The 19,011-nt window shown below is 53.4% G+C and overlaps 5 protein-coding genes across 5 annotated transcripts; 4 read left to right on the plus strand and 1 right to left on the minus strand.

The window, feature by feature from the left end:
• The first annotated feature begins 2,284 nt into the window (after positions 1–2,284).
• On the plus strand, positions 2,285–6,328 carry CONPUDRAFT_140441 (uncharacterized protein). The gene is made up of 4 exons (XM_007777084.1): positions 2,285–2,809; positions 2,887–3,084; positions 3,149–3,460; positions 3,539–6,328. The coding sequence occupies exons 2-4, from the start codon at positions 2,953–2,955 to the stop codon at positions 5,552–5,554; spliced, it is 2,460 nt and encodes an 819-aa protein (XP_007775274.1). The 5' UTR covers positions 2,285–2,809; positions 2,887–2,952; the 3' UTR covers positions 5,555–6,328.
• Positions 6,329–9,192: 2,864 nt separating this feature from the next.
• On the plus strand, positions 9,193–11,684 carry CONPUDRAFT_77953 (uncharacterized protein; the record flags this gene model as incomplete). Its single annotated transcript, XM_007777085.1, has 3 exons — positions 9,193–9,294; positions 9,754–11,632; positions 11,668–11,684. 3 exons carry the CDS (start codon positions 9,193–9,195, stop codon positions 11,682–11,684), a joined length of 1,998 nt encoding a protein of 665 aa, XP_007775275.1.
• A 2,303-nt stretch (positions 11,685–13,987) lies between these two features.
• On the plus strand, positions 13,988–14,320 carry CONPUDRAFT_28202 (uncharacterized protein; the record flags this gene model as incomplete). Its single annotated transcript, XM_007776907.1, has 1 exon — positions 13,988–14,320. A coding segment is annotated over one exon (333 nt), but the record flags the coding sequence as incomplete, so codon positions are not given.
• A 30-nt stretch (positions 14,321–14,350) lies between these two features.
• CONPUDRAFT_30657 (uncharacterized protein) lies at positions 14,351–14,677 on the plus strand (the record flags this gene model as incomplete). Its single annotated transcript, XM_007776909.1, has 1 exon — positions 14,351–14,677. A coding segment is annotated over one exon (327 nt), but the record flags the coding sequence as incomplete, so codon positions are not given.
• A 3,123-nt stretch (positions 14,678–17,800) lies between these two features.
• CONPUDRAFT_159975 (uncharacterized protein) lies at positions 17,801–18,025 on the minus strand (the record flags this gene model as incomplete). The annotated part of the gene is made up of 2 exons (XM_007777086.1): positions 17,801–17,965; positions 18,014–18,025. 2 exons carry the CDS (start codon positions 18,023–18,025, stop codon positions 17,801–17,803), a joined length of 177 nt encoding a protein of 58 aa, XP_007775276.1.
• Positions 18,026–19,011: the final 986 nt, after the last annotated feature.

Consider the following 19,011-nt stretch of genomic DNA (forward strand, 5'->3'; position numbering starts at 1 on the left):
CGGGGTAACTTATCTTGGGGGGTATGTGCGTATCGCTGGCGCACGTTGCTCGACGCGAGCATGCGCAGAGAGGTGTGATGGGTGGCGCGATAGGGCGCGATAGGGCACCACGATCGACGGACAGCGGACAGAGAAGGCTCAGCGCTGGCAATGGCGAAGATAAGGAGAGACCTGGGGAGACAAGGCCGCCGCGGCAGGTGATCTCCCGAGATACGGACGTCGAACGTTCGATCGCGAGAGATGCGAGCGAGATCGCGCGAGCGGAACAGGGCGCGAACGCGTCTGTACAGCGCCCGATGTCGACTGGCGTGTCGTTATTTGCATTGTCGGTCCCGGGGTCCGGTCTGGGTTCTCTCGTCGCGGTCGATATGGATCATCATAGGGCAGGCGAAGTCTAACGGTGTCTGCTACGGTGTTGAGACTACCGGCTTCTAGACGCGGGAAGAAACGAAACGAAGCAGGCGATACCGATCGAGATGCCGTCGATCAAGGTCGAGAACTTCATGAGGCCGCAGATGCATCCAGGTATGATGCGGAACCGAGTAGACATGGCCAGTGCTTGTGGGTAGCGGGCGGAGGGCAGTCGACGTTTGTATGGGCTTCGTGGCGTTCGGGATGTTGATGAGTGTCCGGTGCGCAACAGCCTGGGAGTTTGAGCGTGAGCCCGCGGGTGTTTGCGCCCGCCAGTGCGGGCGCCAGAGGTAGGCTTCTCAACTATCATCAGAAGTAGAACAACAACTGCGACGGGGAGCGCTGATGCATCATGCATCACGAACAAAGCCGACATCAGATGCAGACGGTGGTCACTGCATGCGTTCGCAGAACGCCGGCACGCTTTGTATTCGTGCATTGTTCCCATCCAAGGTATAGCTATCCAGGTCCAATGCACTGCGGTGCTGTGAGTGATTCAATCCAATCCAATCAAACATGTTAGGGTTCGAGCTGTGCGTACAGTCCAAAACTCACTGATGCAATTCCAAGTGAAACACGTCGACCCCAGCCTCACGGAGTGTGCCATTGAAGTGATGGATAGGACATGATAAATGTAACTTACATCAAAACGAGGATCCCATTCAGCGGGTGCCGTTCTGCCCCAGGTAATTGCATTTCCACTACTGGATGGATCTACATAGTTCCTCCGCCGACGGTCTCTGAGAGTGTGAATCGTACGACGCGAGGCGACGCGTTGAAGGTGGACGAGTGGGAAGATCGACCGATCGAGGGAGGCCGTGGAGAGTAAGAGGAAACCTCGGGATGAGACCGTGGACCTGGCCTGGGGTGTGGCGAATGAAATGTCAGTCAATGTATGAAGGGCCGTCATATGTTGAGGTCATCTGAGTCCAGCGTGCGACTAGAAGGTAGTTCTGGCGCCTGAAGTAGTACGCAATGCAGCAAACGAGTGAATTCGAAGAAGGGGAGAGAGGCAGGAAGGTCTAGAACGCGGTGGGCGGTGGGGAAATTGGGAAGCGGTTCCAAGAGTGACGAGGTGCACGGTGGGCGACACGCGAGAAGGGAGAAAATGTGGGGTCGGGGTGGATGAACCTGGCCGTGGCATCAGGCGTGCATGTGCTCGCCCCGGCGATTCGGTTACATAGCAGTGGAACATGGACCATGGCAACCTGGCCGCACCATCTGGCGGTCGAGGAAGTTCAAGGGCAACGAGCACACCGGCCGAGTCGAGATGAGTCGGAATCGAAGAGGATGACCCCAGGTTGAGGCCGACGGGTATGGCCGATACCGGTGTCCGTCATGACGACGTGGAGGAAGGAGCCAGATTGCCGGGGCGACCGGAGAGGCCCTCAGGAACCTGGTCGATAAAGGGGAAGAATAGCTTATGTAAAAATGGAAGGTATGCCCATCGGGGATATCCGGACCGATGATAGGGACTGCGGGGAGGTGGATGCGAGGTGGAAAGGGGCGGCAGGCTGGCAGCGCGACAGACCGGGTGATAGTATCGCAGGAGGCATATGCAACATCCGTTTAGCGATGTGTTATCCATACGCCCTAGAGACAAATTACTCGTCTTCCCAGTGCTGGCCGTTGCAAGTGCGAGGATGACGAGGGTAGGGCAACCTTGATGTTGTGGGGACATTGACAACCGGCGAGGACGATCTCGGAACGGCCAGCAATGGGGCGGACCAACGGGTGGCTGAGCTGGTAAGTTCCTGTGGCGAACAATTTGCGAGTGATCAGCGGAGGGAGGCGTAGGCATCCACGGAGAAGCGCAGTGCCTTGTTTCCAATTCCGTCTTCCCCACGTTCGCATACAGCTCGACTGCCCAAATCGCCTCTCTCCGGAACATCACCTTGTTGTTTTTATCTTCTCTTTTTCTTCCTTCATCCTCTCCTTCCTCCGCATAACGCTACTCCCCTCCCGTCGTCCCTGCATACGCTATCGTAACCGACGTATTTTGCCTGCTTTAATCGCGGGTTGAAATACTGATTGACAACCGGCGAGGTCGCTTGTTCGGGCCGTTTGTGGACGAGAGACAGGTGGTTGCAGGTGGTTGCCTGCCTGATTATCGTGTTCGGTTAGGGCGGCTATTCCCCGGACTTTTCATATTTCACTGTTCCCTCAGTCCCGTCCTCTTCCCCTCCCTCCCAACACGTATACGCCGCTTCCGTCATCGTCTCGTTCTCCCCAATCCACCCCCTCGTCCCCACCCCCAGCGCAAAAGGGGAGACAGCCACCCGCAGAGGGAACCAAGAGAAGGAGACAGGGCATCCGAGGCTTCTAAATCAGGACAACTGCCCCAGAATCAAATAGCGTGCTTCGGTCGAGATCCAGTGTTACATCACCTCGGTCACCGGTAAGTTCCTCCCTCCCCTTCCCAGCTTTTTCTCTTTCCGGCCTAGCTCACGCATGCCCTCCCTCGTTTATACTTAGTTTCACTTCTTATCCTCCGCTACTCAACTCAACCTCCCCCGCACTCCCCTTCCAACAAACTTTACCATGGACGGCCCCTCCACAGCGACGGTGTCAGCCCAGTCTCACACTCAGACACAGCAAGACAAGGTCGCCGCAAGACCCTACAAGTGCCCCTACCCACTTTGCGGCCGCGCATTCAGCAGACTCGAGCACCAGGTATGTCGTTTCCCGTTGCGAACACCATTTGTCGTCACGATGATCCTTATCACCGCCCCCACAGACCCGGCATATACGGACACACACGGGCGAGAAGCCCTTCGCCTGCACCTTCCCCTCCTGCGAAAAGCGTTTCTCCCGCTCAGACGAGCTTACCCGCCACTCCCGTATACACAACAACGAGCACCAGTCCCAGCATGCCACTGGCAAACGGGCAAAGCCCAAGTCCGAACACCCGCTGCACGACGACCACCTCGATCAGGGCAACTCCGTCAGCCTCCACTCGTACAGCCGCAGTACCCATGAGTCAGCCGCAGACTCATCCAGTGTCAGGATAAAGAAAAAAGCCAGGAGCCGAGCCAATAGCGACGACGAGGTGCGTCAGCCTCCATTCTGTCGCGTTCTTGTGTCCAAAAAGTGTTCATCATCAAAAATTTTACTGTTTTTGTTTCAGGGTGAATCATACGCCCGCCCGACGGCGCTCGGCTCCTACGAATCCTCGTACCACCCCAGACGCGCACAGCCCCACCACCTCCCCCAGTCGAATCCCTCGGCATTCTCCACTCTCTCGAGTGTCGCCATGGACGAGCTCTACGCGCTCGAACGCGCAGAGGCCCTCCGCCGCGCGGAGTACGAGGCACGGCACGCCGAGGTTCTGCGGCGCGCCGAGTCCGACCTGCGGCCCCCGACGGATTCACATTCGAGCGCCTATCATATGCACGGCGCACGCATGGTGAAGAGCGCGACGACCAGCCCCGTTTCCACGCCGTTCCACTTTGGTCAGCCGCTTTCGGGCGCCGGTGCGGACGCGGGCTACTTTGGCATCGGCGTGTCTGATGAGCGCTCGACCAAGAACAGAAGGAGGCTGAGTGGGCCCGCGTGGCAGATCACGCCCATTTCGTCCCCAAACTCTACTCCGGCTGAGGCCCAGACGGGCCGGAGCGGCGCTGCGGGGCAGCAGTACCCCGCATCTGGGACTGTATCTGCATCTGCATACAGCCATGCTTCGCAGCACCCCGCTTCTGTGCATCGCCAGTTCCCGCGACAGGAAGACACGCCTTCGCCGCTGAGCTCGGACTCGGATTCGCTCCCCCTTCCTGGGTCACATGCGAACGGCGCCTCGCGGACGAGGTATGGTGGTTCCCACCATGACATGTCTCCGCCGCTCGTGCAGGCCAAGCCTCAGCCGCGTGATGCGGCGGCTTACGCATACACCCCGTCTGCGTCGCCGTTCCTCGGTCCGTTGCGCACGCTCAACTTGCACTCGGGATACCCGAGCCGCGCGCCATCGCCGATCTTGCTTCCCCCTTCGGCTCACGATGAAGACGACGATGACAGCATGCAGACGAGCCCCGTCGATGACGATGCAACAAGGCCGCACGGGTACGGGTACGGATACGGATACAGCCAATACGCCACGAGCGGCACGCGCTCGCCCATCTCCGGTTCTGGCGCCTACTCGCGCAGTCGCACGTCTTCGGCGCGGAAACGGCCCTCGGCGGATGGATTCGCGCTGCCCGCGTCCGCCGCACACCTCCCACACGTGCACTCGTACCCCGGGCAGCTATCCTCCGCTGTTGGGGCCGGCAGCTCGAGCGGGCCGGCGTCGGGTGCTGGGAACAGCAGTCTGCATGCGCTTCCCACGCCGCAGCTCTCGAGCGGGCCGAGCAGCAGCGGGAGCTCGCCCGCGAGCTTTACGCATCCGCTGAGAGGTGGACACACGTATGAGCCTGGAGCGGGGAGTACGACTGCGAGTCCGGTGGGATCGAGGCCTGCGTCGCCGCCGCATCATCATGAGAGGGAGCGGGAACAAGCGACCGGGAACGGGAACGGGAACGGGGCACCGCACCATCATCATCTGGCGCATTCGGTGCGGATGGCGTTTGGGATGACGCCGATCCACTCTGCTTCGTCGGCGTCGACTTCGCATGCGCACTCGCATTCGCATGCGCACCCGCACTCGCCGTACCCGAACCAGTACACGCACACCGCAAGAACTCCGTCGTGGCCCGCGACCGCGCACCCCGCGCAGACGCAGTTCTCGTTCAAGTCGCCGTCGCGCGTCGGCTCGGGTCCCGGTGCCAGCGCCGGTGCTGGTGCTGGTGTGACTGCGTACGGGCACCGTGACGGGTGGGGCGTGGCCAGTGTGCCCGCGTCGCGCTCGGGTAGCCCGCCGATTACGCTTGCGCCGCTGAAGATCAAGAGCGAGTCGCCTGGGGCGACGATGGGCGGTGTGGGCAGTAATATGGGGAGTGGGGCGACGTCGCCGACGACGGCGACTGCTTCTTCATCTACTGCGATGGTTGTGGAGAAGACGAAGGTGGAGGTGGAGGGCGAGAAAGGGGAGGAGGTTGTGGAGACTGGGCAGGAAAAGATGGCGGGTGGGTTGAAAACGGAGAAGACGGCGGTGGAGAAGGTGGAGTTGCCCACATTTAAGGAGTTTGAGGCGTCGACGTTGGCGAGTCGATGAAGAACTCAATTCGACTCGTCTCGGCGTTTATCTCTCCAGTGGCCTCTCGCTCAGGTTTCGACGTTCAACTCTTTGGTCGACTTCCGCCTTCCGTTTTTCATCTCTTCTCCTATGCTCCCTCTCTCTCCTCTCGCCTCTTGCCTCTTAGAACCCCTGGATGTAGCATGTTACCGACACAACTTTCCTCGCCCCATCTCCACTCTAGCATCACCCGATATCTCAAAAATTCTCTGGTCCATTTGACGATCCGTTTTCGCCTTCGTTTCTCAGTCTTCACGTCTCTCGTCCATCCCATATTTCTCATGGCCCTCTTACTCTCCTCATCTACCATTTTCCCCCTGATCCCAACATTCACGATGTAGAGCAGCCCCGCATTGCACGCAAACGCACATTTGGTAGCACTAGTTATACAGTACATAGACAGAATCCGCACATCACCCTATAGACAGAACCCGGCTCACTTCTTCTTTCGACTCTTTCTTTGAACCTGCTTATACACTTTCGGACTTGCTCTTCGTTTCGATTACGGTTTGCGGCTTAGTTGGGCTTAGTTAACCTTACCCGTTACTTGTTCCTGTTCCTCGTTCGACGCTATTATTATTGACCTTCTTCTCTCCTCTCCATTCACCCTCTACGTCTGATCAATTTGGCTCTTTGACTTTGATCTTCATACGCACCCCACGCTGCTCATCAATGCACCCTTTTTTTTCGTTATTCCGCGCTTGCTCACTGGCGCTGCTGGATTGCGCATACATGGACTCAACTCCCAGATCCACTCCGCTCTCTCTCTCTTTTCTCTTTGTTCTTCGTCGTACTAGTATATCACATCCATCGCTCTAGATAGATATAGATTGTTAGCGCAATGACTGTTTCTTTTTTGCCTTGTGTGTATGGAAGGTGGTTCACGGTGCAGATGGGTCCATGGACTCAACCTCGGTTCGGAGTAACGATGCACACGCCCTTGAGTCGGGCGACATCGTCTCGCCTTCATTTCGCCTCTGCCCTGTGAGACCATGATGCATTAGCGGTGAGCGAGATGAATGATGCGTCCATCGATGATGCTGGACGCGCGGACGCGTCTTGGCTCCAGCGACTCCTTCGAGCGCCATATTGACACGCTTGCCTACTGGAGCCGGAGGTGCTGCAAGTACATACAGTAACATGTGGAAAGCGGACAGATGAAAGCCTTTTGCACCCATCTTTTGCTGTGCGAAATTTTATTTAAAAGTTGAACTTTTGCCTCGGAGTTTGCATTTCTGTGCGGAGATTAGATAGAAACACGTCTAAATCGGGAAGATGGAGTCCAAATTCGGTAACCTGTCTATTTTACCAGCGCAAAATTGACGCAAATGTCGGCCAAAAGAATACCTTTTCCTGTGCAAAAGGGTGTTCCAAAACTTGGAAGAAAAGGCTTTCATCTCGCCGCCTCTTTCTCTCGGTTTAATTCCGGGTAAAATCGCCGTTTGTCTGCAGTGCTTGAGGCAATGACTCAGTGAGGTCAGACTGACATCTTCGATTCCACAACGAAAGGATGATTGATAGGAAGACAATTTGGGTCGTTCACCGTGAACCTATCCCATTCTCGCATATATCCGCGGAGTCGGCTCGCATGACGCACGCGCTCTCTTTAAACTTCTCGCGCACGCTGTTCTCGTCTCGACTGTGTAGGTATTTATACACGTTATATAACGAGGGGCGTGCGCGCGTTACGCGTTTTGGAACTACATAAATATGGATCCTGACGTAGTCACGAATAGCCTCCCAAACTCTGAATATACCTTCGAATGGCACGCACATGCCGCAACGTTCCTGGGCGCAGTGCCTCACGCCCAGTGGAAACGTGCTGTGCTCAGATGGGTGGGAATCCGGGCGGATTGGTGAATCGAAGCATATCTCGTGGTGCTTCTTTGATGCACCGATACACACCAATGCGAACCAATGGCTGGACTGTTCACCGATTTTTTGGTGTCAATTCATGACGCCCATTGGCTCGGATCTGGGTACATCGGTTCGTATCGGTGCACGCATTCACGAGTACGTGAACTCAATTTGAATAGCTAATTGCCATAATAGAATTCGACTCAACCTGGTTTATTCCATCCATGGCGAAAATTCCAAAGCAGCTTGATATTATATATTATGTAAAGGCTACTAAATATACATGCTGGCTATCTTTACAAATAATGAGCAGTGATATTAGCCGGATACGCCCGATCGCGAGCCTGTTGATGGAATGAATCATGATGTGTGGTGGTAGAGGTAGCGAGCACGTACCACATAGAGGACAAGCTTTGTGAAGTCGCTGAGCAAAGGCAAGGTAAACTGGATTGTAGGAATCAACCCACCTGAATGCTCGATCCCTTCCTACTCGTGAACTCGACAATCAGAAGTAATTTCCAGTGATGTAAGTTAGAGAGGTCGACAGGAGTGGCGAACGTGGAAGAGTCATGTTGCGGCAACCAGTAGAATGTTGTAGTGCATGTACCCAAGTGCGCACGGGCGGTATTTGGGGTGGTGAAGAGGATGGTGGTGGTGAGAGGAAGGGAGAGCGAAGTACGCGTCCACAGCGTGCAAGGCTGTAACAAGCGGGGATCAAAACTACAGAGTTTCCGGACTGTTTTGGGACTGTTTTCAGAGAAGCTACAACAAGCAGAGCCAAGCAACAGCTAATTTGAAAATACGCGTCTGCTGAAATTCACTGTCCGAGCCAATCAGGACTTCTACATGATGATTTGTGTCGATTTCAGGACATATAAAGACTTGGCATTTTACGAACCAAACACGGCAATACTTCCTTTCACCCGGATCGCAGCTAGGAAATATTCCATCCATGAAAAAGATGATCGATGAAGCAACAGCGGGGAGTTCGGGCCCGTATCTGGTTCCCTGACTGCCATATGCGCCGAATTTTTTGATATTCTAATCGCGCCAATGTCACATGCACTGGCTTTCACCAATGTGCCCGTATTTTATTGATGAAAAATCAAAGATGTGCCCTACTATGCTCCAATTCACCAATCCACCCGGATTCCCACCGATTCAAGCACAGCACGTTTCCACTGGGCCTCACGGTCGTGAGCATGCATGTATGTGTAACGGCTAGCAGCAAACGTGGGGTCCCAGTGCGTTCCTGCGGGCCAGGCTCGAGCCCAGAGGTGATGAAATGCTCGCGACGCCACCGATGCTGCGATCAGCTACGCTGCCTATGCACTATTCCCGGTCCCAGTTAGCGCTTCTTCGGACGGCTCTGGACTCTTGCCTCGCAAGTGTGGGGTTGCTCTTTCCACGGCGGCATTAGCGTTCAGACACCGTCGATCGCGATCGTGTATCTGGTGCATATCGCCCTCTGTGTCGCAATACCTTCGGCTCTGTAGGCTTTTTGACTTTCCGCTGTCGTACCACTTTGGTCTTACCTTAATTGTTCGCTCAGTTTCGGGTCTTTCGGGACTCCAGATACACTGTTCGCGGGCGAACGCCGTCAAGACGAAAGTCTAGGCGCATATATGAGCGCGTCTGCGCATATCGTTTGGCCCAGGTCGTTTATTTATGCTGTTACTATCTATAAGCCGGCATCCACCCTCGGTTCCGAAGTCGAGGTCTGTGAATTCGGAATGTAATATCAATGTGTGCTGCTGCAGATGGCCATTCTCAGTCGGCATCGCGACGCTCCTTTATCTGCGCACGCCGAGGTCGCAACTCAAGCTAGGTGGCTAGAGATTTATCTGGATGGCTTGCACGGTGTAAGCCCGCTCCCTCGGACTTATGACATTCTCGCTGCTACCGCCGACCTTCGAAGAAGAACTCCAGATCGATCGCTCCTCGATCGCTCCACACCCGACTTCTCGACAATCTTCCTATTCCTCTTAGGACTATGGATTCTGTTTCCGCGGACGTTTATTATTATTAGCACGCGTTTTGCTATACGCCTTCTCGATACGATGCCTCTGGCATCCTCCTGCTCTCCCTTATTTAAACTCGTGCTCGTCCGTTCGATAGCCTTAGCTTCGTTAGCTCCTACACTCGCTCCTCATTGTATCCCTTCTATCGTCTACGATATACATCGCCGTCCTATCACGTCTCGTCCGATCTCTTAGTGTTCGCGCCTCGGCGTGCTTCCACTTTTTTTTTTTGATAACGACGAAGCGACGTATTATTCAATTCTCTTCCGTCTCATCCGCTGAACATCTCGTTCATCTCAGAACCGACGCACTCTCGCGAGTCACGTATTCTCTGTCTCTGTCGCCGTCTATCTAGCTGGCAGCTCGTTCGTTCGAGTTGCAACCTTTCTCATCTGTCATCCGTCTCTGTCCACATCGCCCATCCTGTCTTCTTCTGCTCCTACTGTCCGTCAGACTCGCTCTCAGACAACCGCTCTGGGTATCTCCCTCGATCTTAGAGAAGGAGTGCTCTCAGAGTCTCAGACAACTTCCAACGACGTTCAGCCTGTCGAAAACGCACCATCGCCCCTTACCGACCTCTCGGACGATAACGAGTCCGATTCAGACTCGTCTTGTTGCCTCCGAGAATATCGACGCGACTACGATCCGATGTCCGGCGCCATTGTCAGACAGGATTCGCCCAAGGATCTCCCTGTGTTGACCAAAGGCGATGTTACGCCCAAGGTCGCGCAGGAGTTCGAGGACGCTTTCCGAGGATACGTCGAGATCAAAGACGTCGACGAGAAGAAAGCCTCCAAACAGCTCCTACGTACTTTTCGTGATTCTGCGATTAAGGACTGGATCGCTACTCAGCGAGCCACTCTCTCTGCTTTGCCCTTAGACGACCTCTTCAACAAAATCTGGGCTCATTGTCTCCCCTTTGGCTGGGAGGCGAAGCTTGCAGACGAGATCCAGAGCGAGAACCAAGGTACTCGCAAATTTACGAAGTACGCTAATCATACCATCAGAAGGAACACTCTCCTCAGTAAGCGTCCCGGTCACCTCGACGACGATAACCTGCGCACTTGTCTACAAGCACATATGAACTCTGACCTCAAGAACGCGATCTACGTTCACCAACTTCCCCGCACGCTTTCCTTAACCGATTGGGTCGCCAGCGTCCACCTCATCGAGACGCAACTGGAGGGCATCATGAATAGTCTCGCTGCAAATTATAAGAGGACTTCTACGGCGCGTAACGTGCCTTCCTCATCTTCATCTCATTCCCACTCTCACTCGCATACTTCCTCAGCCCCTCGCGATCCCGACGCTCCCAAGCTTTCCAAGCTCGGAGACGAGGAACGCAGGCTGCTCAACAAGTACGAAGGGTGCCTGCAGTGCAGACGTTTCTTCGCGGGACATTGGTCTCGCGAATGTAACAATGGTTTCCCCAACCCCGCCACTTACAAAACGCTCACCGAAGCCGCCACTATCCGAGCTATTCCTGATGATAAACGCGACAAGTACAAAGCCGACATTGAACGCTTTTCCAAGCAACGAAAGTCCGCCACCGTCGCGGCTATCCTCCCCGAATCTTCGTCGGTTTTCGAAGAAGCTGCCGATTCTTCTGATGAGTGCGTCGCACCTCTTTCATCGCCTCATTTTTTCTGGCCATGTTACCTTGATGGCCCACTCGTCCCATCCCATCTTCGAGTTGATGCACTCATTGACCACGGGTCGCATCTAGTTCTGATTAAGTCGGACTTGGTTTCGCAACTGGGACTACGACTCAGACGACTACCTAAACCTATAGACGCTTCCAATGTCCTTTCTGGGTCTCTTTCTTCACTCTCCCATTATGTTTTTCTTTCACCTTCTTCATTGAACTTGCATTGGACTTCGAAAAAGCTTCGCGCTATTGTTGTCGACGACTTAGCCATTCCCCTTCTTTTGGGCGGCCCCTTCCTCTCACATAATCGTCTCATTATAGACCACGAACTCCGTACTTGCATCGCCAAAGACTCCACCTACGATATCCTCTCGCCCCCTTCTCTTAATCATGGTACTGTTCCAAAATGCACACCTCCTGTTCCTGTTGACTATAGCCCTATCAAATCGAGTGTTGTATCGCAACTGAAGTCAGAAACTGCGAAGATCCGTTCTCGACTCGAGGAACATGTTGTCACCGACGTTAATCCTCGTATAGTCATATCTTCCGTTTTAAATCGTATTCAGACATTAGCTGCCGCTAATTTCAATCGTGAACATCTAGAACGTCTTGACAAAGCTATGCGAAACAAATACATCGACCTGTTTCCAGCTGAGTTACCGTCCATTGCTTCTCTACCTACTGATGTATATCATCGCGTCCAGCTCAAGGACGCGAATAAAGTTATACAATCACGTTCGTATTCATGCCCTCGCAAGTACAAGCAAGTATGGGGACAACTTCTACACTACCCCTTGAGAACACTTAGAATCCGGTCGTCTTCGACCGTCTGACAGTCCCTACGTATCACCCGCCTTCCTCATCCCGAAGAAGGACCCTACTGCCAAACCCCGTTGAGTAAACGACTACCGGAAACTCAATGATAACACGATTCCCGACCGTCACCCCTTACCACGCGTCGATGATATCCTTCGGGACTGCGCCAAAGGTAAAATCTTTGGCAAGATCGACATGACTAATTCGTTTTTTCAGACAAGAGTTCATCCTGACGACATCAAGTACACCGCTGTCGCTACACCTCTTGGTCTGTACGAATGGACTGTTATGCCTCAGGGAGGTCGCAACGCTCCCGCAACGCATCAGCGCCGTATGTTTTCGGCCTTGCGCCATCTCATTGGAAAAATATGTCATGTGTACTTGGACGACATCATCATCTGGTCTCAGACTGTTGAAGAACATGTCCGTAATGTCCAGGCCGTACTGGATGCTCTGAAAAAGGCGAGTCTCTTCTGTTCACCGAAGAAAACCATCCTGTTTGCCTCAGAACTCGAGTTTTTAGGGCATCGAATATCTGCTATGGGCATACAAGTCGATCCAACCAAAGTCTCTAAGATCCTAGACTGGCCTACACCTAAAACATCTGGTGAAGTCCGTTCATTTCTCGGACTTGTACAATATCTCGACCAGTTCCTCCCGGGTCTCGCCGACCACACCCGTATCCTGACGCCTCTGACTACCAAAGAGTGCGATAAGCTATGGCCTCGGTGGACAACCTCGCATCAATTTGCTTTCAACTCCATTAAACGGCTCGTCACCAGCACTGGTTGTCTCACTACCATCGACCACGACAATCTCGTCGACAATCACATTTTTGTTTCGTGCGACGCCAGCGATAAATTTGTAGGCGCTTACCTATCGTTTGGTCCTTCGCTTGAGACTGCTCGCCCCGTCGCGTATTATTCCTCTCAACTAAGTGGTGCTCAGCTCAACTATCCAGTACACGAAAAAGAGCTCCTTGCTATCGTCAAGGCTCTCAAGAAGTGGCGAGTTGATTTATTGGGTGTGTCATTCACAGTCTTCACCGACCACAAAACACTCGAGTATTTTAATACACAGCCGGATCTCTCGCGCCGTCAAGCGCGCTGGCAAGAGTTCCTCTCGCAATACGATTTCACTATACGTTACATCAAGGGTTCCGAGAACACCGTTGCGGATGCCCTTTCTCGCCCGCCCCACTCTCCTTCCTCTGACTACCTCTCAGAAACAACTCGCCTGCCCATCCCGCTCGTGTGTTCTGACGTCTGCGTAGCTGCTGTTCTATCGATCGCTTCTGACCACGACCTCGTTCCCGAGATCATAGCTGGTTACTCCGATGATCCCTGGTGTAAAAAGCTTTCCTCGTTAAGTGATTCTCTTCCTAACCTCAGGATGGTTGACAACCTCTGGTTCGTAGGAGAGCGTCTCATCATCCCGAGGATCCCAAAACTCCGAGAATATGTGTACCGTCTTGCCCACGATACACTTGGCCACTTCGGCTTCGACAAATCCTACGCCGCCATGCGCGAGGCCTTCTACTGGCCAAATATGCGCAAGGACCTTGAGGAAGGTTACATCCCTTCCTGTGACACCTGCGCCCGCAACAAATCAGCTACGACAAAACGCCACGGCCCTCTCCATCCTTTGCCTCCTCCCGATAAACGTGGCGACAGCATTGCTATGGATTTCGTTGGGCCGCTGCCCAATGAACACGGTTTTGACGGCATATTAACCATCACTGATCGCCTCGGTGCAGATATCCGCCTGGTCCCTTGCAGGATGGACATGTCTGCGGCTGATTGTGCCGTTCTCTTCTTCAACAACTGGTTCTGTGAGAACGGCATGCCGTCCAACATCATCTCCGACAGAGATTCGCTCTTTACCAGCAAGTTTTGGCGGACACTTCACAAACTCGCCGGTGTTGATCTCCGCATGTCTACTGCTTTCCACCCCGAAACCGACGGTTCTTCCGAGCGAACTAACAAGACGCTCGTTCAATCTCTGCGATATTTTGTCGAACACCGTCAAAAGGGTTGGGTTGATGCCCTCCCTTGCGTACGTTTCAATATGATGTCCACTGTTAACGCTTCTACAGGGTTTTCTCCCTTCCAACTTCATCTCGGCCGCTCTCCGCGCCTCATCCCACCTCTCCTTCCTCTCGTTTCTGAAACCCCTCCCTCCACTGAAGATGACGTCTGCGCCGCGCTACGTACTATTCATTCCCTCCAAAACGACATTGCTGATGCGCACGATTCCCTCTTCGCTTCCAAAGCATCTCAGGCTTCGGCTGCAAACACTCACCGTCTCCCCGACCCGGAATTCAAGCTCGATGATCTTGTTTACCTCTCAACAAAACATCGCAGACGGGAGTACATGCAACATGGTTCTAAACGTGTCGCTAAATTTATTCCTAGATATGATGGCCCATACCGCATCATATCCGCCCATCCGCACACGTCCTCGTACACGCTAGACGTTCCCGAAGACTCTCACATTCATCCCACTTTCCACGTCTCCCAACTGAAGATGCACATCCCTAACGACGATGCCCTATTCCCTGGCCGCTCCCGCGCTGAGCCAGAACCCATCATCACCGAAAGCGGTTCTCAAGAATGGTTTATCGACAAGATCCTCGATCGCAGGAAATGCGGTCGCGGTTGGCAATATAAAGTTCGCTGGAAAGACGAAGACGCACGCGCCGACCGTTGGCTCCCGGGCAGTGAAGTCGAAGATTGTGAAGCTCTCGACCACTTCCTTCGCGAGCTCGGAGAGCTTCATTCAGAAGGGGGAGGGGTGTAAGCCCGCTCCCTCGGACTTATGACATTCTCGCTGCTACCGCCGACCTTCGAAGAAGAACTCCAGATCGATCGCTCCTCGATCGCTCCACACCCGACTTCTCGACAATCTTCCTATTCCTCTTAGGACTATGGATTCTGTTTCCGCGGACGTTTATTATTATTAGCACGCGTTTTGCTATACGCCTTCTCGATACGATGCCTCTGGCATCCTCCTGCTCTCCCTTATTTAAACTCGTGCTCGTCCGTTCGATAGCCTTAGCTTCGTTAGCTCCTACACTCGCTCCTCATTGTATCCCTTCTATCGTCTACGATATACATCGCCGTCCTATCACGTCTCGTCCGATCTCTTAGTGTTCGCGCCTCGGCGTGCTTCCACACGGTGCATGCATGTAGCATGGTTCATGATGCCGTCGCTGAGCTGCTTAAAGCCAAAAGCTAAGTGCACCCGCTGTTTCTATCCCCGATTCGCTTTGTGATTGTCTTTGAGCAATCTATAATGCAATATGTATATTGATAGAACGTGACATTTCTGTGCCACCGGCTCTTCGCACCCCGAATACCTTGGTGTTTTCAAATATCAAGATGCCTAGGTGGAGATTCCATGTCGCCGCCGCCGACCAAGCTACTCGGCTCCCGCGCCCTCTCTGCCTAAGTCGGACGCACATTCTTCCGCCAAACTCTTATCTGCTCTCGCGCACGATTTATCGCTGCTTCTCCTGCTCATTTCTTTCCAGGCTCGCGATCAACTCTCCGAAACGGGCCAGATGTGCGCGATCCGCGACTTACTGGCATCGACATTTGGAAAGTCGTACCATGCTAGGCTGATAGGTTCAACGCTACTCCGAGACGTGCCTTATCCATGACAAGTGCGTAAACGCGCTATCTCGTTTAAGAATGGCTCTGGGCGGCTGCGTGGGCCCTCACCGCGTGGTGGTTTTCGGAACACCTATACAATGCGATACTTAATACAATAGGAATCGAGGCCTCCTGCGGAGGTCTGCTTTGCGCTATGACGTCGACGCCACTGAATACTGAACACACGCACTGAACACGCAATTCATTCATCTGCGAGCCCGGGTTCTGAGAAGCACGTTCGTATGAGGGAAAACTCTACTCGAGGCACTAGACGCGTTTCCTTATCTCACCCAGGGCAGTTCTCGCCCCATAACTCTGCCCATGGGAACCACGCTTTTTGTCTTCTTCTTCTAGCGCCGAGATAGCATCGAGGTACAGCGTCATAATGAATCGTCCTTTTCTTAGATTCTCCTGGTCTTGGGCTTGGGTTTGGCTTCGTTTCTCAGGCGCGTAGGCTGATTTCCTCCGACAAGTCCCCAGATAGCTCTCGTATCGATTGGGCGAGGAGGGGCTTCTGCTCCACCGCTCAGAAGTAGATAATGATTAATATGCTTTTGATAAACAAGTCGTACGAGGTTCTTGGTTTATTCTCACCGCCATTCAAGGGACAATTCATGTATGTCACTCTTTCCTCTCACGTTTGTCAAGCAGATCAAAATATGAGAGGCGCTTTTCTGTTCATTTCTTCGCATCGTTAAGTCAGACTAGAGAGGCGTGCTGAATGCCATCGCGAGCGTGGATACACTGACTCGTTCTACACCCTTTCTATTGTTTGACATTCCTGTAGTAGAGCGGTGCTCCCTCCTGATAAGGATGACACAAACCGACTGCGCTAGTGTCAAGTAGCCGTTGCGATAGGGAGAACCGGTCAGAGGGACTCAGAGAGACAAGTTGGAGACAAGCAGAGAATAAGGGACATAGGGGCATATCCGAATAGGGACACAGAGCAGCTGCTTAGTCAGCACAAGTAGAATAGAGCGCCAGAGGCGCAGAGAATAGACGCATCTTGCAGGTCGCAACCAAGAGTGCCTGCCCCATCGTCGGTCACCAGTGCGAACCTCCAAGCACCCCGACAGGGGCTATTGCAGGTGCTTCGGAGAAATCCGAATCCCGAGATGGGTTGGACCGAGACGTGCCAGTGCTCGAGCAGTGTAGCGCATGCGCCCTTCGCTGGAGAGCCACCGGACTCGATCCCTTAGTGATACCCTATATTACTTATGAGTTCCTCGCCATCAAGTAAGTGTCTGGGTCTATCACGAGAACTTCATAACCGAGACACGCACTGCAGAGAACGATGATGCTATATGGAAGATGTTATCTGATCACATCCCCGTTGACGCTTTTAGCGTCCGCTTTTCTAGCAAACGACGTCAGAACCACGACAAACATCACAAAGCCTTACTTGAAAACATCATGGGACGTCTAAGTGAGAGATGCCGCAGCGTCATCTGGCTCCATAACGGTGCTAGTAGCAATGTAACAACTACCATGACGGCATCGACAGCAGCAATGACTCTCTCCGTAGCCAACGAGTTGGCAAAGGATAACAGCCTAGGGGGGAGATTCATCTGTTCTTCACAGGATCCCAAGCGTCAAGCCTTGAATCACTTCTCCCCAGCCATCGCTTATCAACTTGGGATCCCGTCGAGTCATTGGTCTACGAGAAACTTATTGGTGCAGACCCTCAGACGACATCCCGCATTGCTCGACCCCAAGTGCTCCTTTGACGATCAGATTGGTCCACTTTTTCATCAACCCGTTAAGAGCCTCAAGAACGTATGGAAAGAAGGGAAACCACGAGTATTCATTTTCGACAAAATCGACAACTGTTGTCCCCCTGGGCAGTATGATAGCGTCGTTGATTTCTTTGATCTTCTAGTGGACATTCTTCACCTCGATGAGGGTGTTCCGGATTTTCATCTGTTCTTTGCTAGTGGGCCCAAGTTCTCCTTACAGGAGGTCCGTGAAGTGTTCAGCCGCCCCTTCGCCTCTTACAACCTCGAAATTACCGAAACTGAACCAGGATCACTTATCAATCTTATATCCTTCCAACTTCGTCCCCAAACCTATGTTCCGCCGACTCCTTTGCCATCGCCACCGACTTTATCAATGCCATCACGTCTACCAGTTTCAAAATCCCACTCCGCGTCACCACTCCCCCCAACACTGACACCTTCCCATCCAACCAATAAACGTGCCAAGTCTCAATCATCTGACTCTTCGTCGTCCCCTACGACCTCTCGTTCCTCATCGCCCTCTCAACATCGGCCGCCTTCTCCATCTCCATCTCCCCCTCCTCCTCCTCCTCCACCGCCACCACCACCATCAAGTCCTCCGCCATCCCCTTCTCCGCCATCCCCTCCTCCACCTCCACCATCTCCACCACCATCATTTTCTGCCCCTCCATCATCGCATTACCATCTACATGTGCCAATTCCATCACCTTCATCGTCATCGCTGATGCTCTCCAGCTGGCCCGAGGTAGCTACTCAGACTTCCTACGAGTCGAATCACGGGGTATTCTCGCTTAATCTTTATCCCGGAGAAGACCATTTAGACGAACAGCGCTCTCATGAAGTGTTAGCCTTTCGGTGCATGGAGTACATGAGCTACAAATTTCGTAGGGATATCTTTCTCTCTCAGGAGCTGGACAACACAGAAACAGTCACAGAAGATGAAGAGGCAACGCCTTCCTCACCATTGTACTACGCTTGCGTCCGTTGGAGGGACCACATTCTCGTATCTGACTGGACTCGCTTGAAAGACTTTCACGCTGCAGCAGGGGATTTTTTCAAGTATCGACTTATATACTGGATCGAGTTTATGGCCGCTGTAGACCTGTTACCTGTTGTACCATCCATCAGTAAAACCGCAAATTTCTTGCCAGCCTTGTCACCTTGCCACAAGGTGACAAGTGTCATGAAACATAAAACCCAATATTGAATCGTAAAAACAATCTGATACTTACTATTCGGATATTCTCAAGCTTCAGATGATGTTTCAGGTCTGGAATACACCTGTACCTCACGGGATCAGTTGAATATAGTCATGCCGCTTAAGTTCCGGCGACATGACTACAGCCATCAAAATGCTCTATTCCACACACCGGCAGTACCCCCAGCAATAAGGTCAGTTATTCCATGTTGGGAATGCCCGTCAAATCATTCCGTATAAGGTATATGTCTGAAATCTCGCTAAGTGCTCCTTCCCCCCAACGAAACATATGACACAGTGCATTTGAGTCAGCCCCAGTATTATGACGTAGCGAGAACCTCGGCTTCGTCCCTTCCCGCCGCTCCCTTCCCGCCACTCCCTTCCCGCCGCTCCCTCCCGCGTTTCCCGTCGGCCCCTCCCGCCCTCCTCGCTTACGCCCTGGTGCCTCCCGCTCGCTTAGCCTCTCCTCCCTCCCGCCCCACTTGCTCGCCCCCTCCCACCCCGCTA

Source organism: Coniophora puteana (genome assembly GCF_000271625.1).
Source record: "Coniophora puteana RWD-64-598 SS2 unplaced genomic scaffold CONPUscaffold_19, whole genome shotgun sequence".
NCBI lineage: Eukaryota > Fungi > Basidiomycota > Agaricomycetes > Boletales > Coniophoraceae > Coniophora > Coniophora puteana.

Coding starts and splice junctions, on each gene's coding strand:
- CONPUDRAFT_140441 (XM_007777084.1), top strand. CDS start 2,953: ATGGACGGCCCCTCCACAGCGACGGTGTCAGCCCAGTCTCACACTCAG. Junction 3,085..3,148: donor TCAGCAGACTCGAGCACCAG/GTATGTCGTTTC, acceptor CCGCCCCCACAG/ACCCGGCATATACGGACACA. Junction 3,461..3,538: donor GAGCCAATAGCGACGACGAG/GTGCGTCAGCCT, acceptor TTTTTGTTTCAG/GGTGAATCATACGCCCGCCC.